This window comes from Eschrichtius robustus, chromosome 19 (genome assembly GCF_028021215.1).
Source record: "Eschrichtius robustus isolate mEscRob2 chromosome 19, mEscRob2.pri, whole genome shotgun sequence".
Classification (NCBI taxonomy): domain Eukaryota; kingdom Metazoa; phylum Chordata; class Mammalia; order Artiodactyla; family Eschrichtiidae; genus Eschrichtius; species Eschrichtius robustus.
In genome coordinates this window covers 53,984,542-54,012,472 of record NC_090842.1, presented here as the reverse complement: position 1 = coordinate 54,012,472, position 27,931 = coordinate 53,984,542, and the positions used below count along the sequence as shown (strand labels likewise).

At 39.0% G+C, this 27,931-nt stretch overlaps 1 protein-coding gene and 1 long non-coding RNA gene across 2 annotated transcripts in view; one reads left to right on the top strand and one right to left on the bottom strand.

Annotated features, from left to right (window-relative positions):
• ZNF565 (zinc finger protein 565) overlaps positions 1 to 24,486 on the top strand; it is a 33,005-nt gene extending 8,519 nt beyond the window's left edge. Inside the window, exons 2-5 of the mRNA XM_068528582.1 lie at positions 10,871 to 10,944; positions 15,182 to 15,308; positions 15,968 to 16,063; positions 22,801 to 24,486. Coding sequence (XP_068384683.1) covers positions 10,936 to 10,944; positions 15,182 to 15,308; positions 15,968 to 16,063; positions 22,801 to 24,071 — 1,503 coding nt within the window. The 5' untranslated portion in view covers positions 10,871 to 10,935 and the 3' untranslated portion in view covers positions 24,072 to 24,486. The remainder of the gene's footprint in view (positions 1 to 10,870; positions 10,945 to 15,181; positions 15,309 to 15,967; positions 16,064 to 22,800) is intronic.
• LOC137753450 (uncharacterized) overlaps positions 616 to 27,931 on the bottom strand; it is a 46,340-nt gene continuing 19,024 nt past the window's right edge. Inside the window, exon 3 of the long non-coding RNA XR_011071484.1 lies at positions 616 to 777. This is a non-coding gene — a long non-coding RNA (uncharacterized lncRNA). The remainder of the gene's footprint in view (positions 778 to 27,931) is intronic.

Genomic DNA, 27,931 nt, shown 5'->3' with positions numbered 1-27,931 from the left:
TAAGAAATTGCAAATATGCAAAATCCTAATCTAGAACTCAGGGAGACAAAGTACTTTTAAAAAGTGAGAATCTCTATTTTTAAATTACAAATAATGTAATGGGGGAGATAAAACTTGTATACGAATGTCCAAAGTAAAGGATGAAAAAGGGCACTCGTTTACCCTGATAGTATGCTATGAGAGTTCATAAGAGGAAGATATTTGAATGACCAGAGCAGTCATTGTCATGTCATATCATATCTGAGTCAAACTGATCCCATAAGAACTCTATGGAGGTGAACTGAGTCACCTATATTTCCTGCAATTTTCATTCTAATCATCAGAAATCCAAAGTATTGGGACTTCCCTGGCAGTCCAGTGGTTAAGACTTCGCCTTCCAATGCAGGGGGGGGGTACAGGTTCGATCCCTGGTTGAGGAGCTAAGATCCCACATGGCTCATGGCCAAAAAAACCAAAACATAAACAGAAGCAATATTGTAACAAATTCAATAAAGACTTTAAAAATGGTCCACATCAAAAAAGTCTTTAAAAAAAAAAGTGTTAAAAAGAAATACAAAGTATGACCAATGGAGCAAGATGATTCTATAGCTGTTCAGAGAACACTGAGGCAAATAGGGCAGGTGCAGAAACATAATAAACCTATCTGGCAAGAAGAGCTGAAAGGAAGCATCACTTATACACAGGACTTGGTCTGAATGACTTTTAGTTCTTTTCCAGGCAGGTCTCCAGCACACATAAATGTAGTTACCAAATCAAGAAGTTTGCAACAATTGGGAGCTGAGGAAGCAAAAACAACAAAAGCCATTCTGTGAAAAAGAACTGTTTTTAGAATATCCTGAGCTATTATTTCATGTTCAAAGGAAGATTGTTTAAAAAAAAAGAAAGTATTTCCTTTTTCATCTGCCGTTTGGGAGTAGCTTATACTTAACAGAACTTTAAAATACGCATTTAAAAATTAATGCGTGGTTATTGAAAAACTACACTTAAGCAAAACTAAGAAAATTGAAGATCACAACCCAGAAATAACCAAAGTAATCTTTAAGGATAAAACTTCCCAGATATGTTCAGTCTGATCTGTCTGTCTATATTGTCTATGTTAATAAATACATGTATTTTACAAATAAGACCACATGATGCCCAGTTGTTTTGTAATCTAACCAGATCTTGAACATTTTCTATGTTATTAACTACTTCATTACCACTAAATTTGTGAGTACTCAGAATTGCTGTTTTATAGAAATCTTTCATTTATTTAATATGCTATCGTCTGACTCAGAATCTTGAACATTGCCTGAGAATGTACATACATCTCAGTGTATTGATTTTGGGTTGATGTTTAGACTGGAAAAATTTATGTTTACATCCATAAACCTCAATACAACATTTAAAAATATGACATATAGGAAAAGTTTCAAGTTAAACCAGAAATTCACTTAAATATCAGAGTCATGTAAATATTTTGACAAATGTATAGATTGGCCTGTCTACAAAAGGGATGTGCAGATGTTCATGGTGTTAAGGAGGCCATGTTACTGCACACAAAGCAACTAGTTATTAATAATTATAATAACTGGTGATCAGGAAGTGATGTTTTAAGAAATTTTCATCTTTTTTTTTCTTTTTAGCTGCGTTGGGTCTCCTGCGTGTGGGCTTTCTGTAGTAGGGGCAAGCGGGGGCTACTCTTCGTTGCGGCATGTAGGCCTCTCATTGCGGTGGCTTCTCTTGTTGTGAAGCACGGGCTCTAGCCTTGCGGGCTTCAGTAGTTGTGGCGCGCGGGCTCAGTAGTTGTGGCTCACGGGCTCTAGAGCGCAGGCTCAGTAGTTGTGGCGCACAGGCTTAGTTGTTCCGTGGCATGTGGGATCTTCCCAGACCAGGGTTCAAACCCGTGTCCCCCGCATTGGCAGGCTGATTCTTAACCACTGCACAACCAGGGAAGTCCCAGAAATTTTCATCTTAATACAATAGTTTATTATTTATATGTAGGTGTTTCTTGTGTTTAATTATGTTTAGGAAATTATTTGGGGGCTTTGTGTTAAAGTGTGACTCATTATATTTTTCACATTTTAAATATTGGGAAAGAGGCTCCTGGTTAGAGTTTTTACTCAGAATGATTGCTTTTTCAGGAATAGATTACTAATGTTAAGGTGAAGATACCTATATATATCTACTTCTCATGAGCTGTCAAGTTCTCCTACTCCCCCGGCACAAGGCTTGTGTGATGTGGGATCCATGCCCTCTGAAGAATAAGAATGTCAATTTAGAGACGGAAAATCCAGGGATGTAACTACAAGCTTCACTGGGTGGTGTGTAGATGGCTGAACTTTGCTTAGAAGGATTTGTACAAAGATTTGATGATAGGGATCTAAAGGAGCATGATTTTGCTGGGTCAAGAACAACTTGTCCCATAACTCATAATCTGCCTTTTGAGGGCTTTTTGCTTCACATTGTGGGTTTGTGAAAAATCCCTTTGAGATGTATAGAGTTGGAAATGCACAGCTCTGCTCTGTTATTTCTGAAGCTTCCTCTGACTTTTGAAAAATTATTCTTTCTTATATTGACCAAGGCCCCAAGTCTGAATTTTTATTTAGTCAGAGTATAGCTGAATTAGCGTATTAGTTAGGACAGGTTGTTATGCTGTGGTAGCAAACAACCCCCAAATCTCAGTGGTTTACAAAATAACTTTTTATTTTTTGCTCATTATGCATCAGCATAGGCAGGGTCCCAGACTAAAGGAGACTCCACCATCCTGTAGCTGTACCATCTGAAACACACAGCCTCCTTGGCCACCACATCAGCAATAGAAAGATTAGAGAATTATGTGGTCTTTCCAGTGCCTCAGACTGAAGTGGCACACATCACCTCAGCTCATATTTCTATTGGTCAAAACCAGTTTATGGCCCTGCCTAACTTCAGGGGGCTGGAAAATGTCATCTTCTACATGCCCAAAAGGAGAGGAAGACTGGATACTTGAAAAACTGGATAATGCTGAGACATTAGTAATGTCTACCACACTGGCTAAGACCCATTCCTTTTTCTGTGTATAGGAAGTTGCTTCTGTAAATTAGGTGTGAATTCTTTTTGGAGCAAGGAAGACATCCTGGACTGTGGAAAGAGGTTAACAAGAGGCCTGTGCAGAGGTGAGTGAGGAGACTAAGGAAACAGGAAGCCTTTTATATGAAAGCTCACCTCCTCTATGGGAAGTCAGTTACTGTTTGAGAACACACCCCACAAAGGCTCTAGAACTATGGAGAAGATTAAGCTCCTTCAGCATACAAGTTCCCAGAGGCACTTCACTGTCACTCATATCACTCCATTCGTATTTTCTTTTATAATCTATCCCACCCCATGAGGAGGAAGGAATTAATTGTGTTATTTATGATTATAAAACATATGCTTAAAGGAAAACTTGAAAATACAGGAAAACAGGGACTTCCCTGACGGTCCAGTGGTTGAGACCCCATGCTTCCAATGCAGGGGCAGGGGGCGCAGGTTCCATCCCTGGTCGGGGAACTAAGATCCTAGATGCAGCGTGGTGTGGCCAAAAAAAAAAAAAAAAAAAAAGGAAAAGAAAAAATACAGAAAAACAGATTCCCCCATAATTATACACCTAGAGACAAATGTAAAAATTTAATTGAAAATCCTTTCAATCCATTTTCTGTGCATACACATACGCATGTATATACGCATGCATATATTTTTCCTATAAATATAAGATTACATATACTGTTTTATTACCTACCTTATTCACCCAAAGTTATTTAACATCTTAACATCAGCAAAGATATGTTTTTATGGCAACAGTGTTTCCATTGTATGGATACACTATATTTTGTAGGATATTTAAATCCTCTCCAAGTTGTTTCCATTGTCAACAGTGTCTCCATCATACACCCCACACTCATCTTTTGGATAGAGTCTCAGATATAGAATTACTTCATCAGAGGACATACATGGTTTAATTTCTGCTAACATTGCCTTCTTGCAAGTTTATACCAGCTATAATCTACTGTGTGTGTCCATTTCCTTACATCATGCTATTGTGAAGTGTCATCAGTCTTTTAAAAATTTGCCAAATTGATAACTGTAAAATGTTATTTCCTTATTGCTTTAACGTACATTCCCTTCATTACTAGTGAAGTTTTAAAACTCTTGATAGGTTGAGGAGCCACTTTATTATCTAGTGAGTTGCCCATGCATATCCTTTGCTCACTTGTCTAAAATTACTGCTTTTTTCTGAAAATTTAATTTAATTTTTAAAAATTTATTTATTTATTTATTTATTTTTGACTGAGTTGGGTCTTTGTTGCTGCGTGCGGGCTTTCTCTAGTTGCAGCAAGCAGGGGCTACTCTTCATTGCAGTGCGCGGGCTTCTCATTGCGGTGGCTTCTCGTTGTGGAGCACAGGCTCTAGGCGTGCGGGCTTCAGTAGTTGTGGCGCACGGGCTTAGTTGCTCCGCGGCATGTGGGATCTTCCCAGACCAGGGCTCGAACCCGTGTCCCCTGCATTGGCAGGCAGATTCTTAACCACTGCGGCACCAGGGAAGCCCTGAAAATTTAATTTTAAAAGCACTATCCAATAAGAATTTTTGTTGTTTATCTGACTTGTGAGTTAAAGGCTTTTTTTTTTTTCCATTTTATCATTTGCCTTTTCATTTTGATTTTAGTATTTGGGGCTAGAGTTTTTAAAATCTCAAATATAAGTTTTTTCTTTGTATTTTTCTGCCTTGTATGTTATGTGTTCACAAAATATAAATACATTATATTTGTCTGAAGTACGTTTACAGTTATTTTATTTTTATATTAAATATTTTATCAAGTTAGAACTTCTTTTTGGCTTATGGTACAACCAGAAAAAATAGGCTGAGAAATTACTACTTTGATAAACTCTTAAGGTTTTCATTGTGATATTGTACATTCATTGGAGAGTTTGAGTGCCTCCCATGTAGTATTTTATGTCCTGAGGAATTCATAATGAACAAAACCAACAAGATCCCTGCTTTTAAGTTTAGTGGGAAGAGTCAAATAATTGACAAGCAAATATATAATATAATGTATAGTAGCACTGAGAGCTAGAAGGAAAAATAAAGCAGGGAAGGCTAAAGTGAATGACAGAGGGTAATATTTTAATAGTTTGGTCATAGAGGTGAAGTTTAAGCAGAAACCTTCATGGAGGGAGCAAGTGAGCTCTATGACTATCTTGAGGAGGAGCATTCCAGAAGGAATATACAAAGCCTCCAAAGGGAACATGGCTGGTATTATGTGGTGCGTTCTAAATAGTCCATGGACATTTAAGAATAATATCTTATTGGTAAGTGAAAATTTCAGGATTGCTACCAGGATGCATCCAGATATGGCCCTTTGTGAATTTTTATAAGCTCTCAGGGATTCTTTCTAATTTAAAGATTCAAGTATTTTATTTCCTCCAGAAAACACTCTTATTACTAACTTTTATTCACTTTTTTCCTCCCAGTGTTCTGTTTTATTCTCCACTTTTACATATACTTTAGGTCTTCTGGATCTCTCTTCCGTACCTCTGACCTTTGTTTTCAGAATTCATTTCTTCTGTCTTTTTTTCCTCTGAATTCTGAGATTTTCTCCTAGGCTGTTCCCTCCTGATTTCTAATGTATCTGGTGCCTTCTTGTCTAATAATTCTTAAAAGAAACTATTACTTGTCAGAATTGTCTCCTGTTACAAAGCCCTTACAAAAGGTTTCAGTTTCCTTTTCCCATTAACCCCTAACTCTCTTAATTGGGCCTTTTCTAACTCTCTTAATTGGGGAATTTATTGTTCATTCCCCTCATTAATGGCAGTAACCACAGGGAGGCAGTTTATGCTGACGGAAACTTTCATGGGCAATAAAATAGAACACTTGGGTTCTTATCCCACTCAGTGTGGCCTTGGGTCAATATCATAACCTCTCAGGCATTCTAGCTTCTCTTATGTATAATGTGAGAAATAAAATCAACTTTATTTAACTAACAGGGTAGTTATAAAAGTAAAACTAAATGAAAGTGTATATGAATGGCACTGCATCACCTCACCCTAGAATCCTGGGGATCATTCCTGTACTTATGTACTCTACCTTCCCTAGTTATGAACTAACTATCTGTGATCTTCTGTAATTCAGCCCCCAATACTTAGGTGCTGGTTCCCATCCCCTCTCTCCTGCTCAAGATCATTGCTCCTGTGCAGTTGTCTCCTGTGTCCCTGCATTATTCATTTTTCTCTACTGGGTTATTCCCATCACTATAAACCATGCTGTAATCTCTCCCACATTCAAAACAAACAACCGTTCCTGGATTCCATATCCATTTCTAGCTCTATTTCTCTGTTCTTTTCAACAAAACTCCTTGAAAGGGATGGGTCTTCTGTCTCCACTACCTTTCCTTCCACTTTCTCATATAAATTTATTTACTTATTTATTTTTGGCTGTGCTGGGTCTTCGTTGCTGAGTGCAGGCTTTCCCTAGTTGCAGCGAGTGGGGGCTACTCTTTGTTGCAGTGCTCGGGCTTCTCACTGCGGTGGCTTCTCTTTGTTGCGGGGCACAGGCTGTAGGCGGGCGGGCTTCAGTACTTGTGGTACGCCGGCTCAGTAGTTGTGGCTCACGGTCTCTAGAGTGTAGGCTCAGTAGTTGTGGCGCACGGGCTGAGTTGCTCCGCGGCATGTGGGATCTTCCCAGACCAGGGCTCCAAACCCATGTCCTCTGCATTGGCAGGCGGATTCTTAACTACTACGCCACCAGGGAAGTCCCACCTTCCATTTTCTCTTGAACTCACTCCAGCCAAGCTTTTGTGTCCTCCACTCTAGAGAATCCACTTTTGTTGAGACTTCTAATGATCTCTCTAATGCCAGATCCAATGGACAGTTCTCGTTCCTCACACCACTTGACCTATTGGTAGCATTTGACAGTTGTTCTCACCTTCCTTCTTGGTATACTTTCTTCACTGGGCTTTCAGTGAAGCCCAATTCTCTTTTTTTCCTTCTATTCCACTGATGTCTCCTTTTCAGACTCCTTTCTTTCTTTTTTGCTTTTCATCTCCCTGTTCTCTAACTGTTGGAGCCCCTCAGGCTCAGGTTTTGGACCGTTTTTCTTCCTTACCTTTAATCACTCTATAGGCAATCTTACCTAGTATCAGAGCTTTAAATATCAACTGAACATCAGTAACTTCCAATTTTATATTCCTACATTTGGACTTTCTCTGAACTCCCGGATCGAATGTCTAATGGACATCTGGCATTTCCACTTAGACATGTAATAAGCATCTCAAGTATTAAGGTAAAACAGAATTCATAATTGGTCCATCCAAACCCGCTCCTCTCACAGTCCGTTGTGTTAAAAAATGGCAACTTCATACCTCTAGTTGCTCAAGCCAAAAACCCTAGCATCTTGGCCTTTTTTTTCTTTCATACCTAAAATCAGTAAATCCTGTCAGCTCTTCCTACAGAGGATATCTAGAATCTGATCAGTTCTCGTCACCTCCCCCATGACCATACCACCCTAAGGCAAGCCCCTCAACCCCTTGCCAGGATTACTGCAATAACCTTCTCACTGGTCTCCCTGCTTCCCCCCCTTGTCCTCTTAGTCCATTTTCCATGAGTGATCCTTTTAAATGTAAATCAGATTATGCCATTCCTTGGTTTGAAGTGTTTCAGTGGCTTCCTGTCTTATTCAAGAGTAAAAACCAACGTTCTTACAATGGCCCACAAGCCCCGTGTGATCCAGCTTCCATCTACCTCTCTGGCCCTCATTTTCTCACTCACCCCATTCCAGCCACTCTTGTCTCCTTCCTCTTTGTTGTTAAAGCCTGCTCTTGCCAGAGGCCTTTGCATTTGTTGGTCCCTCTGCTAGGACTGTGCTTCCCCTAGATATCTGTGTCGACGTGTCACATTGTGTCACATTCCCAATGAAAAGCCTTCTCAGACCACCCTTCATTCCCCCATCTCCTTAATCTTTTTATTTTCCTCTATAGAACTTTGACCCCTTTACATATAAATAGGAATATCAGTGTCAGTATATCAATATTTGTTATTGTCTCATTCCATTAGAATGTGAGACCCGCTGGGACGGGCTGGATTTGCTGTCTTCCTTACACATAGAACCATGCCAACTGAAGTGGAAACTCAGCAAATATGAAAGAATTCCTGACTCCTTTTTCTCTCTCTGCATCCATATCCAATCAGATGCCAGAACCAGTTGATTTTACTTCTCTGACACCTTGAATTCATCCCCTTCCTCCTCATTTCCACCATCACCATCTTGGGTCAGGCCTTTGTTTGCTTGGGAAACTACAGGCACCTTTCAGCTGATCTCCCTGACTCCAATTTTACTCCTCTCCACTAAAATAATCTGGCCATATTGGCCCTTTCACTTCCTTTTTTAAAATTCTTCAGTAGCCTTCCATTCATTAATGGGTGAAAACCGAAATTGTATATATTCAGTCAGTATTCATTGGTCACCTTTATACTTCAGTCACTGTGGCCCGTACTATTTACAGTGATGATGAGACCTGGCCCTCATAGTTAATGTCATAAGCATTATCTTCCTCTAGATTCTAGAATTAATTAAATTTAAATTCAGATTAACTAAAACTAAATTAAAAATTCAGTTCCTCGGTCATACTAGCCACATTTCAAATGCTTAGTAGCCACATGCGGCTAATGGCTACATTATTGACAGTACAAGATGTGAAGAGTTCCATCATCACAAAGGTTCTATAAGACAGCAGTGGTCTAAACCTTGCCCCAAACTGTACAAGTCATTCGCAGTTATTCTCAGCAATCCAAACACACCGTCTACTTCTGGTCCACTGTTTTTGCCACTGTTCTTCACTTTGCTCAGAATGCTCTTCTGTCCCTTTTCTGTCTATTAAAATCCTCTGATTTTAGGCCCCAAATCATATTCTGTAACTTACAGGAAATTTTCCTTGACACCAGACCCCAGTGATTTAACTAGTCTTCCTTCTGACCGCACCCCTCCCCACCATGGGAACTCAGCAAGGCAGTCTGGCTGCTTACTTCAGCACTATTGGAATTATTTCCTGCTGTTGCCAATGGAAATCAAAGAAAATGGATGTGACATCTCTGCAGGTGGATGGCAGTAAGAGAGGCTTATTTAACTTGCTTCTCAGTGCAACTTGATAGGAGAATACAACATCTTAAAGTTGCATATGTGTAGCACTAATGTTTCTTTTTAAATAGTTGGGGGAAAATGACCTAGAAAACCAAATTGCAGTTTGGTAGCCAAAATTAACTCTTGGTTTATTTGTCCTTTGTGTGTGAAAAGTCCTACTATTCCGTGCGTCCGACTTCCTCACGGATCTGTTGATCAGTTTTGGTTCTTCTTAGTACTATTGAGATCTATCCAGTTGATACCAACGGCCTTAGCGGCGGCAGACTCGAATAACTCCTTACACCTTTCTGGCCTGCATTTCTCTAGACTTCACCCTCCAGGGAGGAGTTTTCTTTTCTTACTTTTTGACTGTCTTGCACACCATATGCACTAAGGATTCTGGAAACTTCTAGCATGACTGCAAAGTGGCCAAGAGAATAAAGTCCTTGATGATAAATCACAGTATATAAAAAAAAAAAAAAAAAAAGCGTGGGTGCTCCTTGCACCTGTAATTAGAACCAGCCTTACTACCCTCCTTAAAAACCCCTGAGTTCTCATTATCTTGAAGTAGGCCGTTCTCCACCAGCCTCAGCAGCTCTCAGCCAGAGAGGAAGTGATGTTCTTCAGGAAAGCAGTCGAGAGGGCTTATGTGGAAAATAAGGATTGCTGGGCCAAGAAGCTTCTAGAAATTGAGTTCCCACTCAGGTCAATACTCTGGATGTGGAGGTATGCCTGTAAGATGCCTGTATTACTGTCGTTTTTTTGCTCCTGTCTGATAAGTCCAGCTGGGGCTGGAGGCTTTGATGAAGCCTCTTGTATGGATGGTGTGGCCCTTTTTTGAACTTAGAAGGAGAGTGTAGAGCCGGGGAGGTACCCAAGAGGTTTTGCCTGTTGAACCCAGAGAAGCTGGAAAACTTTGTTTAAGGTTGTCTTTTTCACAAGGTTTGGCCTGCACAGGTATGCTCTGCTCCTAGCCTGTAGGTACCGTCCTCATCTTTTTTTAAACATTGCTTTTTTTTTTTTTTTTTTTTAATTTATTTTATTTAGTTAGTTAGTTAGTTATGGCTGTGTTGGATCTTCGTTTCTGTGCGAGGGCTTCCTCTAGTTGTGGCAAGTGGGGGCCACTCTTCATCGCGGTGCGCGGGCCTCTCACTATCGCGGCCTCTCTTGTTGTGGAGCACAGGCTCCAGACGTGCAGGCTCAGTAATTGGGGCTCACGGGCCCATTTGCTCCGCGGCATGTGGGATCTTCCCAGACCAGGGCTCGAACCCGTGTCCCCTGCATTGGCAGGCAGATTCTCAACCACTGCGCCACCAGGGAAGCCCCGTCCTCATCTTTAAGGGGTAAAGTCTGAGTGAGTCTGAGTTGTGATCCTCCTTGCTGCAGCTGCAAAGGAAGGTCTGCTTGGTACAGCTAGCTGGGAGTTGTCTAGGCCTCATCTAGGGTGTAGATTAGCATCAACAAGATAGGGACTGTCCCAGCCAGAATCCCTCCTAACGTGCTTGGATTCTATGTCAGTGCCGAAGCACATCTGCCTTGAATCCATCTTTCAGTTTCCTTATGGTTTAGGAAGGGGCTGGGTTTTGTTAACTCAGTAGTTCTTGGCATTAGTGTTGTGTGGTGGGACAAGGGGAGAGCAAAGGAAGCAGAGCAGGGACCCTGGAAGTACAGTTGTTTTAAGCTCATCTATTTAGGCGTGCTGAGGCAAGCTCGGTTTATGAGATTTGCCCCTTCTCCCCCTACTCTGTTTTCTTTTTTCAGGACACTGCACTTGTTCAAGAGAAGAATCTAAAGAAATCCAAGCAGGACAGGTAGTTCTAAAAGCCATGACCCAGGTAAGTTGAAGTTTCCTCTATCCTTGAAATAATATCAACATTTGTGTTCTTTGTCCTGAGACTTCCCTGTCTGGCTGAGCCCCATTTAGTAACCTGCTCCCAGTTCCTCCATTGCAGGGAATGAGCAATGGTGCCTCACCTCCCTTTGTGGCCCTCTCTTCTCCAACAGTGTTCACATACGTGCACAATGTTCTTACCAGAGCACCAATGGAGCAGAAATATATTCTCTTGAGAGAAATTTGAGAGCTGCCCTTATCAGAACCATGGTTGAATAGAGCCAAAGATAAGATAACTTTGATCTTTTCCATTAACCCAAGTAGTTTCCTTTTTTCTTCTATTTTAAAATATCACCCCCTCTTTAAAAATCATAAAACATTTCACAGTATTGAAAAGTACATACAAAAACATGTCTATAACGTATATATGGTATAAAGAATAATAAAATGAGTTGATATAGTTGTTTAATGTACCGTCTAAGCAACCCTTATCCCTTCCCACACCCCTTCACATATCGTATTACCACCTCACCAACGTTAATGACTACTTTTAATTTTGTGTTCGTTAGTACTTTGATTCTTATAATTTACCATATATGAATGCCTGCTGAACAGTATACTGTTGAGTTTTTAATTTTTAAATTTGATGTACAGTTGTCATATTCTCTATATTTTTTACCATATTTTTTCGCTCAACACAATGTGATTTCAAGTTATTCATGTTAAATTGTGTAGCACTAGGTCAGCAGTTCTTAAAGTGTGGTCCAGGAAGACTTTGATACCCTTTCAGGAGGTCTAGGGGTCAAAATTACTTGTATAATAATAATACTAACACATTATTTGCATTTTTCACTCACAACTCTAATGAGTGTACAGTGGAGTTTTCCAGAAGCTGTATGAAATGTGTTATCCCAACAGATTGGGGAGTTCCCTGGTGACCTAGTGGTTAGGATTCCTGGCTTTCACTGCTGTGGCCTGGGTTCAGTTCCTGGGTGGAGAACTGAGATTCCGCAAGCCGCATGGTGCAGCCAAAAAGTAAAATTAAATTAAATTAAGTTGGCCAACAGATTGAATACAGAAGATGTGAAAATCTAACTCTTTCATTCAGCCAGTCATTAAAGAGATTTGCAAAAATGTAAAACAGTGCTACTAAATTTTTTTATTTTGACAAAGTTATTTTTCATAAAATGTGTGTTATTTATGTTAACATGTAACAGGTTTATTATTAGTTATTCGAATAAATTAATAATTTTTAAAATTTATCTCTTTTAATTTCTAATCTATTGATAGATTTAACCAGCGTTAATGAAAGTCTTCAATAACATTAACAGCTTTATTTATTGTACATATATATAATTCACATACAATGAAATACACCCATATAAGTATATAGTTCAGTGCTTTTTTAGTATATTTGCAGAGTTGTGCAACCATCAGCACAAACCATTTTAAAACATTTACATCACTGCCAAAAAAAATCCTGTTTGCATTAGCCATCACTCCCAAATTCCCCTCCTCATCCCCTGGCAACCACTAATTTACTTTCTGTCTCTATGGAATTGCCTTTTCTGGACTTTTAATATAAATGAAATCATTGAATATTTGATCTTTTGTGTGTGACTTTTTTCACTTAGCATAAGTGAAGCTTTGTTTTTCAAGCTTCCATGATGTAGCATGTGTCAGTACTTTGTTCATTTTTATACCAAACAATATTCCATGGATATGTATAGACCACATTTGGTTCAGCAGTTCATCAGTCTGTGGACATTTGAGTTGCTTCTACTTTTTGGCTATCATGAATAATGCTGCTATAAGCATTGGTATATACCAATGTTTTTAGGTAGACATAGGTTTTCATTTCTCTATATTTAGGAGTGGAATTTCTGGGTAACATGTTAACCCTATGTTTAACATTTTGAGGAACTGTCAAAACTGTTTTCCAAAGTGGCTACCCCATTTTACATTCCTACCAGCAATGTAAGAGAGTTCCAGTTTCTCCACATCTTCACCAGTATGTGTTTTTTGGGAGTTTTGTTTTTTGCTTTGTTTTCATAATAGCCATCCCACTGGATGTGAAATGGCATCTTATTGTGGTTTTGATTTGCATTTCCCTAATGATTAGTGATGTTGAACATCTTTTCATGTGCTTATTGGCCATTTGTATTTTTTTTAATATACATATACACATACATCTACATATATACATTATATATGTATATATACACATATATATACATCTCCACTCTTTTAGATTCATCCAGGGCTTTTTTTTTTTTTTTTTTTTTAATTAATTAATTAATTTTTTTTTTTTTGGCTGTGTTGGGTCTTCATTTCTGTGCGAGGGCTTTCTCCAGTTGCGGCAAGCGGGGGCCCCTCTTCATCGCGGTGCACGGGCCTCTCACCATCGCGGCCTCTTTTGTTACAGAGCACAGCCTCCAGACGTGCAGGCTCAGTAGTTGTGGCTCACGGGCCCAGTTGCTCTGCGGCATGTGGGATCTTCCCAGACCAGGGCTCGAACCTGTGTCCCCTGCATTAGCAGGCAGATTCTCAACCACTGCACCACCAGGGAAGCCCCCCATTTGTATATTTTCTTTGGAGAAATCTCTTCAAGTTCTTTGGCTGGTTTATAATTAGGTTGTCTTTTTTATTATTGAGTTGTGAGAGTTCTGTATATATTCTGGATTCAAGTCCCTTATCAGATAAACAATTTGCAAATATTTTCTCCCAGTTTTGTGGGTTGGAATTTCACTTTCTTGATGAAATTATTTGCAGAACAAAAGCTTTAAATTTTGATGAAGTTTATTTTATCTTCTTGTTCTTTTTGTTTCTTTTTTGTGTCTGGTGCCATATCTAAGAAACCCCTGCCTGACCAAGGCTGTGAAGATATACTCCTATGTTTTCTTCTAAGAGTTTTGTGGTTTTAGCTTTTACATTTAGATCTACGATCTATTTTGAGTTAATTTTTTTTTAAATATTTATTTATTTATTTATTTATTTGGCTGTGTTGGATCTTCGTTTCTGTGCGAGGGCTTTCTCCAGCTGCGGCAAGTGGGGGCCACCTTCATTGCGGTGCGTGGGCCTCTCACCATCGCGGCCTCTCCTATTGCAGAGCACAGGCTCCAGACGCGCAGGCTCAGTAGCTGTGGCTCACGGGCCCAGTTGCTCCGTGGCATATGGGATCTTCCCAGACCAGGGCTCGAACCCATGTCCCCTGCATTGGCAGTCAGATTCTCAGCCACTGCGCCACCAGGGAAGCCCTTGAGTTAATTTTTATATATAGTGTGATGTGGGGTCCAACTTCATTCTTTGCATATGGATATCCACTTATTCCAGCATTATTTGTTAAAAAGACTAATCTTTTCCCATGAAATTATCTTGGTTGGTTTAATTTAATATGTGGTAGTCCTTAGGGAGCTGGTAGAAGATGCCTTTCTTCAGAGAGGTTTTGCACCTAGGAGTATTCTCAAATTTGGCACACTTTAATTTTTCTCCTGGGGTTTCCCCCAGCTGCATGAATTTCAACCTCACTAAAAATGAGACAACCAGTCATTATGTGCCTCCTAAGGGGATGCTATAGGGAGTACACAGTACGACCTCTGACATATTTATATCCCCTAAAAAAATATGGAAGTAGAGCAACATGTTAAACTATACCATGAAGATAAGATAAGCCAAATCCAGAATATGGGAAATGCTACTGATTCAAATGTTTGTTTAATGAATAAACAGCAATAAAAATTTTTAAAGGGTCTGTGGGTGCTATAAGAGATTTGAGAGACTTTAGGAAATCTATAAACTGATTGCAAGGAGTGGATTTTGTTTGAATCCTGATTTGAACAAACCTACTGTCAAAAATCACTTTCGAGAAAATTGGGGCAATCTGAAACTTGATCTGGTTATTAGGAAATTATTGTTAATTTTATTAAGTGTGATAGTGATATTCTGGTTATTATGCCTTTTTTAAAAAGTCTAATCTGTTAGATACTAAGGTATTTGTGGGTGAAATACTATAATGTTTGGTATGTGGGATTTGCCTCAGAATATACCAGGAGTAAAAAACAGAAAGGAGGACCTAAAACAAGATTTGCAAGGTCTTGTTAAGTTACTGAAGCAGAGTGATGGATTCATGGGGGCTCATTATACTATTCTCTGTACTTTTGTGTATTTTGAAAATTTTTGTAATCAATTTAAAAAATAAAAGTCATTTCATTTACTATTAGTGCATGGGTTTATTGTTTCAGGGATTGGTGACATTTAGGGATGTGGCCATAGAGTTCTCTCAGGAAGAATGGAAGTGCCTGGAACCTGCCCAAAGGGACTTGTACAAGGATGTAACTTTGGAGAACTTCGGTAACTTGGTCTCACTAGGTAAGGACATTGTATAATACAGGACCAGCCAGGAAACAAGGCTCCCAGGGACTACAACAGTGGGAGGCTGTTACCACCTCTGGCTGGAGGGGGTAAAGAGAGGAAACACTGCCACCGGAAGATAGTGAGAGCTAGAGCCATGGAGGAGGGCCGGCTGGTAGCCACTGTAGCTACCTCCAGAACTCCTGGGTCAAAGGAGGGAGCGAGAGGGATAAGAAATATCCAGAACTGTCTTCCTGCCCACTGATGGTTTCCATCTACCAAACCCAATGAGAAATGATAGGACCAGGGTAATACACAGTCCTTACAGGTAAGCTGTCTGGGGCACAGCTGGGCACAGAGCAGGGCCAAGAGTAGCAAGGAATGGATTGGGGAGAGGGAGAGGGCAAATGGAGAATAAAATTTCTGGTTTCTTCATGGTGAATTTCTGGGAAGACTCACAAGTTTCTGGCTAAGTTTCTGTTCTCTGTCTTCAAGGGAATTGTTCTGTGCTTTGCTGAAGTGGAAATGGGTAGTGCCATTGGCACCTCCACCTTCCCATCCTTTGGACAACCTTCACACCTTCCTTTATGTAATTGCCTCTCTTCCTTAGCAACCAAGGGACTGGGTTTGAATTTGGAAACAGCACGATCATGCCCCATTTCTTTTCCTATAAACAGGACTTTCCCTTTCTAAGCCCGATGTCATCTCCTTACTGGAGCAAGGGAAAGAACCCTGGATGGTTGTAAATGATATGACAGGACCATGGTGCCCAGGTGAGTGAGGGCTGATCCAATGGGGGGAGGTCACTGGGAATAATAGTCCAGCAGGTGAGTCAACTCCTAACAGTAACTTGAGTTACTGTCAGGAAACTCCCTCAAAGCCCTACTGAAAACTGAGGAATAAAAGCCTGAGACGTGAAGCCATGAAGAACAAAGACCTTGCCAGCGTCAGCTTCCAAGGGAACCTTGCCTTTATCCTCATTAATTCCTCTCTGTTCTTTCTTCTCTTACGTTTTCTTCTCATTTCAAAAAGGAATGTGCCCCTCTCCGGTGGCTGCTATTTTACCTGTAGTTTGGATCCTTTTTTCTGCAAGTGTCTTCATTCCTTAAAAAGTATTTATTTTTTTAAAACAGCTTTTCACGTCACCTAATTCAGCAGTTCATTTATTCTCTTAACTTTTGAGAGGTAAGGATGTGTAGTGGCTGAGGGAATACTCTGGAATCAGATTTTCTTTTTTTTTTTTTTAATTTATTTGGCTGCATCAGGTCTTAGTTGCGGCATGTGGGATCTTTCGTTATGGCACGCGGGCTCCTCTAGTTGCAGCGCGCAGGCTTCTCCCTAGTTGTGGTGTGTGGGCTGCAGAGTGTGAGGGCTCAATAGTTGCGGTGCATGGGCTTAGTTGCCCCGTGGCATGTGGGATCTTAGTTCCCCAACCAGGGATTGAACTTGCGTCCCCTGCATTGGGAGGCGGATGCTTAACCACTGGACCACCAGGGAAGTCCCTGGAATCAGGTTTTCTGAGTTCAAATCCTGGCTCTGCCACTTACTAGATCTGTGAGTTTAAGTAAGTTACTTAAATTCTCTGTGCTTCAGTTTTCTCCTCTGAAAATGGGATTAAAAATAGTGCCTTCCTCATGTAGTTATTGTGGCTTTTTTATGAGTTAGTATGTGAAAATGCCCAGAACAATGCCAGGCAATAGTGACCACTAAAAAAATGTTAGTATTTGTAACTGGCACTTGCTGGACAGAATTGGAGCCTTTGAATACTTAGTTATGTTACTACCTCATGACTTCTCTGTATTGTTTTCATTTATTTTCATCTGGGATCATTTTTTCTCTATCTGAAGAACACCCTTAATATTTCCTTTTTTGTAGGTCTGCTGTTGACAGATTCTCTCAGCTTTTGACCACATGAAAATGTCTTTATTCTGCCTTTTTTCTTGTAGGATATTTTCACTGAGTATGGAATTCTGTGTTGGCAGGAATCTTCTCTCAGCCCAAAGAAGAACTCATTCCACTGCCTTTTCTCTTCCAATGTTATCAATAAGTCAAGTTGTTCCAATTTTGGAAAATGTTCCACATATATTTAAAACTAGTGTTCTTTGGATGGGGCATTCACCTCTTTAACTATAACCCTTTTGATTATGTGATTTAGAGTCTGTATGTCCTTTTAACTTTCTCTGTACTTCCACTATCAAATTCTGAGAGCTCTTAATTGTATTATATATTTTGCTACTACATATTACATTTTTATAAAGATGAAATATAGATCCTTGTTACAAATTGTATTTTTATCAGTACAGTCCATCTTCATTTTGCCACTTAGTGGCATTTAACCTTGAATTCTATTTTTTCTGATATTAGTATAAAATGCCCTGTTTTTGTTAGTTTAAAAAATTATGGTGTATCTTTGCTTATCCTTTTTTAAAAATTATTGCCATTTTAAGTGTGTCCATTATAATCAGAATTAGAGTTTCCTTTTTTAATCAATCTGATAGTCCTTGACTTTAATAGAATTTAATCCATTCTCATTTATTGTGATCATTCATGTGTCTGTTCTTACTCCTCCCATTTTATCTTATATTTTCTGTTCCTCATTCTATTTATTTCTAGCTATTCCTGTTTTGCTCACATTTTATGACCCTTTCTACCTTTAAGCAATTTTGAAGTTGTACGTCCTATTGCTTTGTAATAGAATGTCTTTAACTTGACTTTTAAGAAATGTGCTTAAACCTGTGTTTCTCTTCCCACCTCAAGACTGAAATAGAATTTTTTTCTTTTTAGTAAAGTTTTTTAAAAAATATTTTGAAATCATTCTAGTTTAGACTTATAGAAAATTTGCAAAATTATTACAGAGAATTCCCATATACCCTTCACTCAGCTTCCAAATGTTAACATTTTATGTAACCATAGTACAGTTATCAAAACCAGGAAATTAACATTGGTGTAATACTATTAACTAATCTACAGATCTTATTAGAATTTCATCACTTTTTCCCCTAATGTCCTCCTTCTATACCAGGATCCAGTCTGGGATCCCACTTTGCATTAAGTTGTTTTGTCTCCTTAGTATCCTCCAATCTGTGACAATTGCTCTGTCTTTCATGACTTTGATCCTTTTGATGAGTACTCTTTTGGAGAATGTCTCTCACTTGTGTTTGCTTGATATTTTCTCATAGTTAGATTGAGATTATGCATCTTTGACAGGAATACCACAGAAGTGATGTTGTGTCCTTCTCTATGCATCGTATCAGGGGTTGCCTGATGTTAATATGGCTTTTTACTGGTAGTGTTAACCTTGATCACCTTGGTTAAGGTGTTTCTCATGTTTCTCTCCTGTAAAGTTACTACTTTGCAACTGTAAGTGGTAATTATCTTGGAGGGAGCTACTTTGCAACTATATGCTGTTTCTCCTCATTTTGCCTGCTGGTTTTAGCATCCATTGGTGGATCTTGTCTGTAACAATACAATAGTGTTGCCTTGTGTTGATTTTCTATGTCCCTTATTGCTTCTGCATTTATTAATTGGAATTCTTCTGTAAGGAAGGGCTCTCCCTACCCCCTTTCCCATTCATCTATTTATTCAAAGATTTGTTTCTATCAGTATGGGCTATTTATTTATTTATGTATTCTATGAGTTATAGTCCAAAAATATCATTGTTTATTCTGCTATTCAAATTGCTTATTGGGAAAGCTTTGGCCATTTGGGAACACCTTCAGGTTGTATACATATTCACAATGTTGTGCAGCCATTATCACTATCCATTTCCAGAACTTATTCATCATCCCAAACAGAAACTCTGTACCTGTTAAATAATAACTCCCTACTTTCCCCTCCGCCCTGCCCCTTGTTACCTCTTTTCTACTTTGTCTCTATGAATTTGACAATTCTAGGTATCTCGTGTAAATGTAGTCATGCAATATGTAGTTTTAGGTTCATTCATTTATCAGAATTTATTTCCTTTTTAAGACTGAATAACATTCCATTGTATGTATATACCACATTTTGTTTATTCATTCCTCTGTTGATGGACACTTGGGTTCTTTCTCTCTTTTGGCTATTGTGAATAATGCTGCTCTGAGCCTTGGTGTACAAGTATCTGTTTGACTCCCTGTTTTCACTTCTTTGGGGTATATACCTAGGAATGAAATTGCTGGATCAGCTGGTAATTGTTATGTTACTTTTCGAGGGCATTTCTTAATTTTTAAGAGTCTTTTATAAATTGTGAAAATCATCCCATTATCTATGATATAAGTTTCAAATATTTTCTCTGTCACTTGTCTTTTGACTTTGCTCTTGGTGTTTTTTGTTCATGTGCAAGTTTTTTTTTGTTTTTTGTTTGTTTGTTTGTTTTAAACATCTTTATTGGAGTATAACTGCTTTACAATGGTGTGTTAGTTTCTGCTTTATAACAAAGTGAATCAGTTATATATATACATATGTTCCCATATCTCTTCCCTCTTGCATCTCCCTCCCTCCCACCCTCCCTATGCCACCCCTCTAGGTGGTCACAAAGCACCGAGCTGATCTTCCTGTGCTATGCGGTTGCTTCCCACTAGCTATCTATTTTACGTTTGGTAGTGTATATATGTCTATGCCACTCTCTCACCCTGTCACATCTTACCCCTCCCCCTCCCCATATCCTCAAGTCCATTCTCTAGTAGGTCTGTGTCTTTATTCCCGTCTTGCCACTAGGTTCTTCATGACCTTTATTTTCCCTTAGATTCCATATATATGTGTTAGCATACTGTATTTGTTTTTCTCTTTCTGACTTACTTCACTCTGTATGACAGACTCTAACTCCATCCACCTCACTACAAATACCTCCATTTCATTTCTTTTTATGGCTGAGTAATATTCCTTTGTGTATATGTGCCACATCTTCTTTATCCATTCATCCAATGATGGACACTTAGGTTGCTTCCATGTCCTGGCTATTGTAAATAGAGCTGCAATGAACATTTTGGTACATGACTCTTTTTGAATTATGCTTTTCTCAGGGTATATGCCCAGTAGTGGGATTGCTGGGTTGTATGGTAGTTCTGTTTTTAGTTTTTTAAGGAACCTCCATACTGTTCTCCATAGTGGCTGTATCAATTTACATTCCCACCAACAGTGCAAGAGTGTTCCCTTTTCTCCACACCCTCTCCAGCATTTATTGTTTCTAGATTTTTTGATGATGGCCATTCTGACCGGTGTGAGATGATATCTCATTGTAGTTTTGATTTGCATTTCTCTAATGATTAATGATGAGCATTCTTTCATGTGTCTGTTGGCAATCTGTATATCTTCTTTGGAGAAATGTCTATTTAGGTCTTCTGCCCATTTTTGGATTGGGTTGTTTGTTTTTTTGTTATTGAGCTGCATGAGCTGCTTGTAAATCTTGGAGATTAATCCTTTGTCAGTTGCTTCATTTGCAAATATTTTCTCCCATTCTGAGGGTTGTCTTTTGGTCTTGTTTATGGTTTCCTTTGCCATGTGCAAGTTTTTTGTTTTGTTTTTCACCTTTACATAATGGAATTTATCAGTCTTTTGATGCTTTTGGATTTTGAGTCATTATTTAGAAGGTTTCCCTATACCTAGATTATAAAGTAATCTACCACATTTCCTTCCAGTTTTTGTATGGTTTCTATTTTCTTTTAACATTAAAACTGTATTCAGAGTTTATTCTGGTATGTGGTGGTATAACATATGGATCTAATTTTATCTTTTTCCAAATGACTATCTAATCCCCACATTATTTATTATAAAAACTATTCTCCTTTGTGATACCACCTTTATAATAAATTCAATTTCCATATAAACTTAATCTATTTCTGGCCTTTCTATTGAGTTCCATTTGTGTGTCTCTAGAATCCAATATTTATTCATCAAGCAATCCGTTATTGCTACTATGTGCTAGGATTTGGTGACAACGGCTAGTGAAAAAGGCTTTATTTCTGCCTTTGGGGAGGTAAAAAAACAAATCAACAGATGAGTAAGTAAAAGAAACTCTAAGTACAACTGATGAAAGTGTTATGACAATAGGACACACATTGTGGGAGAGAGAATCAAAGTATATGCTTAGGGTTATCAGGCTGAGAGCTTTTTGAAAGTATGAGTTTTAATCTGAAACCTAAAGAGAAAAGCAGCCATACAAAGGGCCCAGGACAGGATTCCCAATAGATAGAAGAACCTGATGAGAGGTCTAAGATGGAAAAGACCTACATTTATTCTAGATACTCAAAGGAGGGCTGTGTTACATAGGGAGGAAAGGGGAGAGTATTCAATATGAAGATGCATTGTCCTTGGTGGAGATAGAGTGACAGAGCGACAACAAAGACAATCAGGGACCTGCTTTGCCAACAACCTGTGAACCATGGCATTGAATTTAGAATTTATTCTAAGTGCAGTGGGGAGGCTGTGAAAAAGTTTAAGCAGAGATTTTCATTTTGACTGACATCAGCATCATATGGTAGAAAGTGCTAAAAATATAGATGCCTTATTTGTATGAAATGCCCTGAATAGGCAAATTCACAGGGACAGAATTAGTGTTTCTCTGCCATTAGTGATTGCCAGGGCCTGGCAGGAATGAGGAATGGGGAGTGGCTGCTTAATTGGCACAGGGTTTCTTTATTTTTTTTAAATTGAGGTATAGTTGATTTACAATGTTGTGTTAGTTTCTGCTATACAGCAAAGTGATTTACGTATATATATTTTATATATATATATATATATATATATATATATATATATATACACACACACACATATATACATATATATACACACACACATACTTTTTCATATTCTTTTCCATTATGGTTTAATTTCGGATATTGAATATGGTTTGCTATGCTATACAATAGGACCTTGTTGTTTATCCATTCTATATATAATAGTTTACATCTGCTAGTCCCAAACTCCCAATCCAGCCCTCCCCCACCCCCTTGGCAACCACAAGTCTGTCCTCTATGTCTGTGAGTCTGTAGCACAGAGTTTCCATTTGGGGTGATGAGAGTGTTCTGGAATTAGAAGATAGTGGCAATGATTGCAGGACACTGGGAATGTACTGCAAACCATGGAATTGTACACTTTAAAATGGTTAAATGGGAAATTTTATGTTATGTGAATCTTCAATTAAAATATATATATATTACTTTTAAAATATGTGTAGATATGTATGTATACACATGTCTTGGCCCTACTCCTGTAGATTTTGATTCAGTGTGGGGTGCTGTTTGGACATTTGTTTTGTTACAAGGCTTCCTGGATGATTCTGATCTCTGTCAAACATGAGAACCACTGGCTTAATTTGTTTTCTTGCCCCTTTCTGGCACCATATGAGCTCTTATCATATTTGTGCTTTCATGTGGTTTTTAGAAATTGCACAGCAATATTTGAGACTTATAGAAGCAATTCACCTATTATGGTTATTATTTTCATTTTGTCTCTCTAGTCTCCTGTAGAATTTTTAAATTTCTCTTAGAAGAAGAGAACAGGTTGTATTTACTTTTTTTTTATTTTTCAGACTTGGAGTCCAGGTGTGATAAATTTCTACAAAAAGATATCTTTGAAGTAGAGTCATTCGATTGGGAGCTGATGGAAAGCCTTACATGCTGTGCTTTTGAGGGCTCCAGTTTTAGAGATGACTGGGCATACAAAGGCCAGTTTGAAAAACAACAAGTAAATCATGAGTGCTCTTTCAAGCAAGTGAAAATCACCTACGGAAACATGCCCACTTTTGAGCATCATACACCCCTTACCCTACATCCCAGCAATGAGACTGGCGAGAAACTGATTGAATGTAATGAATGTGGGAAAGCATTTAGCCGTGGCTCACACCTTACTCAACATCAGAAAACTCATACGGGTGAAAAGCCCTTTGAATGTAAGGAATGTGGGAAAGCCTTCAGTCGTACCTCGCACCTTGTTCAACATCAGAGAATTCATACAGGTGAGAAACCTTATGACTGTAAGGAGTGTGGGAAGGCCTTTGGTCGTACTTCAGAACTTATTCTACATCAGAGACTTCATACTGGTGTCAAACCCTATGAATGTAAAGAATGTGGAAAGACCTTTAGACAGCACTCACAACTTATTCTGCATCATAGAACTCATACAGGTGAGAAACCCTACGTATGTAAAGACTGTGGCAAGGCTTTTATTCGCGGCTCACAACTTACTGTTCATCGGAGAATTCATACAGGTGCTAGACCCTATCAGTGTAAAGAATGTGGGAAAGCCTTTAGACAGCATTCACAGCTTACTGTACATCAGAGGATTCATACTGGGGAGAAACCCTATGAATGTAAGGAGTGTGGCAAGGGCTTTATTCATAGCTCAGAAGTTACTCGACATCAAAGAATTCATTCTGGGGAGAAACCCTACGAATGTAAAGAATGTGGGAAGGCCTTTAGACAGCACGCACAGCTTACACGACATCAGAGAGTTCATACAGGTGACAGACCCTATGAGTGTAAAGATTGTGGGAAGGCCTTTAGTCGTAGTTCATACCTTATTCAGCATCAAAGAATTCATACAGGTGACAAACCCTACGAATGTAAGGAATGTGGGAAAGCCTTTATTCGTGTTTCACAACTGACTCATCATCAGCGGATTCACACTTGTGAGAAACCCTATCAATGTAGGGAATGTGGAATGGCCTTTATTCGTAGTTCACAGCTTACTGAACATCAGAGAATTCATCCTGGTATCAAACCTTATGAATGTAGAGAATGTGGGCAGGCCTTTATTCTTGGCTCACAGCTCATTGAACACTACAGAATTCATACTGGCTAGAAAGCCTTGATGTTAGGGATGTAGCAGAGCCTTTATGTGGAATTCATACCTGACTCAATATTAGATAATGCATAATGTAATGTAATTATTGTCAGAGAACCTTCATTTGTCACCTCCATTATGGAACATCAGGTAACTCATACCAGAAGAAAATTCAATAAACATGGGAATTCTTTTTGCCTCACACTCACTGTTTACTAAGCATCAGAGATCTTACACTGAAAAAAAATTAATATGAATATAGAAAACCCTCCTGTTACCACTCAAAATATGTTAAACTTCTGAGAATTCCTAATAGAAAATGACCCTATTAAAACATTTGTGACTGTGCCTTTCGCCATATACCTTACTTAACATTATCTCACTTCCAGCAATTACTGACTGTATAACATTGGGCAAATTATGCAATGTCTGTGTTCCTCAGTTTACTTATTTTTAAGCAGTGATAATTATATGTACCTAATAGAGTTTCCGTGAAGATTGTCAGATATTTTATATAAAGCCTATGCTCAATAAATACTATTGTCATTAATTAATAACAGTATTACTGTTAAGGAGTTCATGTGAGAGGAGGGCCTTATGAATGTATCAAATATCCAAAGCCTTCAAAACCACTTGTTAGGATAATTCATTCTGAAAAACAGTAGTAAAGTATAGTTATCATGAGAAGATCTTCATTTAAAAGGTTGTAAATTTTGAAGATTAGAAATTAACAGAAGAGTAGCTGAAAGAAATCTGCCCATTTAGGAATCTAAAACCACCTCCAAGTATAACTTCAAGAGAATCAAACTAAAATTACAAACTAGAAGTGAATGGCAGTGGGGCTTCCCTGGTGGCGCAGTGGTTGAGAATCTGACTGCCAATGCAGGGGACATGGGTTCGAGCCCTGGTCTGGGAAGATCCCACATGCCACAGAGCAACTGGGCCCGTGAGCCACAACTACTGAGCCTACACGTCTGGAGCCTGTGCTGCGCAACAAGAGAGGCCACGATAGTGAGAGGCCTGCGCACCGCGATGAAGAGTGGCCCCCGCTTGCCGCAACTGGAGAAAGCCCTCACACAGAAACGAAGACCCAACACAGCCAAAAAAATAAATTAATTAATTAAAAAAAAAAAAAGAAAAAAAGAAATGAATGGCAGTGAATTCTGCATATCAAAACCAGTTCAGTGTAACCAAAGCTGTACTCCTGTCAGAACCCAAGGGTTAAAGGTAGGGGCTTTGGGACTTCCCTGGTGGCGCGGTGGTTAGGAGCCCACCTGCCAATGCAGGGGATACAGGTTCGAGCCCTGGTCCGGGAAGATCCCACGTGCCGTGGAGCAACTAAGCCCATGCGCCACAACTACTGAGCCTGCACTCTAGAGCCCGCGTGCCACAACTACTGAGCCCACGTGCTGCAACAACTGAAGCCCACGCACCTAGAGCCCATGCTCCGCAACAAGAGAAGCCACTGCAATGAGAAACCCACACACCGCAACGAAGAGTAGCCCCCAATCACCGCAACTAGCAAAAGCCCACATGCAGCAGCGAAGACCCAACGCATCCAAAGATGAATAAATGAATAAATTAATTAATTAAAAAAATTTTTAAAAAAGGTAAGGGCTTTGTTCTCCAAGTAGATCTCCAACACCTACTCATTGCCAGTCACATACTAAGCGCGTTAAATGAATGGTCAACCCTAAAAGGGGAAATTACCACATAAACCCAAGTCAACAGTAAGAACGATTATTAAAAAGAAAAGAAAAAATGGGACATCTCTAGTGGTCCACTGGTTAAGGCTTCAAGCTTCCACTGCAGGGGGCGTGGGTTCAATCCCTGCTCGGGGAACTAAGATCCTACATGCCGCATGGCGCAGCCAAAAAATATGAAATCAGAAATGACAGTAGACTTAATCTGAAGGTTATTTAACAATATAATAGACAATTGACAACTCTGATATAGAAAAAAAAAACACATTTAGCAGTATGAATGAGGAAGGGGTGGATTTTTTAAAAATAGCAGCTATGCATGACTTTATTCTAATATATTTAGAAATCTAGAGAGAATGAATTTTTACAAAAATAATCAAAATTGGTTCAAAAAGATGTGGGATTTCCGAACAATCAATGATTGTGGAAGGACATAAAAAGTCATCAAAGCTCTGTCCCTTTAGAAAAAACAATTTTTTTTGTTTTGTTTCATTTTAATTAATTTATTTTTGGCTGCGTTGGGTCTTCATTGTTGTGCGCGGGCTTTCTCTAGTTGCGGCGAGTGGGGGCTACTCTTTGTTGTGGTGCTCAGGCTTCTCATTGTGGTGGCTTCTCGTTGTGGAGCATGGGCTTTAGGCGTGCAGGCTTCAGTAGTTATGGCATACGGGCTCAGTAGTTGTGGCACACAGGCTTAGTTGCTCCGTGGCATGTGGGATCTTCCCAGACCAGGGCTCAAACCCGTGTCCCCTGCATTGGCAGGCGGATTCTTAACCACTGCGCCACCAGGGAAGTCCCGAGAAAACAGTTTAACGTACAAAAACCTTAAGGAACAGATAATCCCTGAGAGAAGCTTGCCAATTCATCTTCAAGGCTAAAAAATTTATGATAAAAAACTCAACAAGAATAACTCCTGAAAAACAAATTGTAGATAATAATTATCATTTGTGAAAATAAATATAAATAAAATTCCAGCTAATTTAATCCAGTCTATTAAAATTAATTTTAGATGGAATGTCTGGAACTGTACCTATTCTGGATTAAATATGTTTTTAGAATTTTGATGTTGTAACTCCAGGTGTGACAGTGATGGGGAAAAGAGCCTTGATCCAACTCCAGGGACATCCAGATCAGGGCTTGTGAATGACTCTGAGGAATCTTAAAAAACACATCCCCTCAGCCCTTGGGGTAGCCAGTCAGTGTCTGGGGCAGAAGACCCATTGCACCCTGATGCCATCCATCTTCTCAGTCATCTTGAGTGTTCAGTAAAAGCACCTGCATTTTCTGCATGTGCCACTGCCTACAAAGGGTTACAAAGCAATGTGCTTTATGTCATTTTTCTTTAAGTGGCTTAATGATTAGGATGTACAGTTGGAGGGGCTCAAATCTATGACATTAAAAATTATCACTTTGAATAGCTAAAACACAGGCACAGGATAAAAATTTTAAAGTTAAATTTTGTATTCACATAAGTGAACCTCCACACGTTACCCTGTTGCCCTTTATGTAGCAATCACTGCTATCAAGTTCTTGCATATACTTCCTGATTTCTCCATTTGCTTAAGTGTAGACATGCACATAACACTCTTTATAAGAATGTTTTACATAAATGGTAGCAAATTTCTATACATTGCTAGTTTTGCTTATCCATACACCTTGGAAGACTGGACCATGTCAATACATATATGGTGGCCTTATTCTTCTTTAACAGCTGCATAGTATTCTCTCATATGTGTGTTTCATAATTTATTTAACCTTATCAATTTAGTTTATTTTTTGCTCTTTCCAACAATCCTGTAATAAATATCCTTGCACATACATTATTTTGTATATGTAATGTATATCTTTAAGATGAATTTCTAAAAGTGGAAATGTTAGATCAAAATAATATACTTTTTTTTTTTACTAGCAAACATCAAAAAAAATGTATATACTTTCTTTTAAACTTTCTGTCCTCACACTCTTAGAATGTACCCCCAGTGCCCCATGACCAGCTTCAGTAATTATCAGCTCATGGCCAGGCTTCTTTTATCCATATTTCCACCCACTCCCCCACCTCCATGTTATTTTTGAAGTAAATCCCAGATATATCATTTCATCTATAAAAATTTTAATATGTACCTCTGAAATATCTCACAAATTTAGAAAAGATTTTCACGCCTTAAAAAAACTGACAGC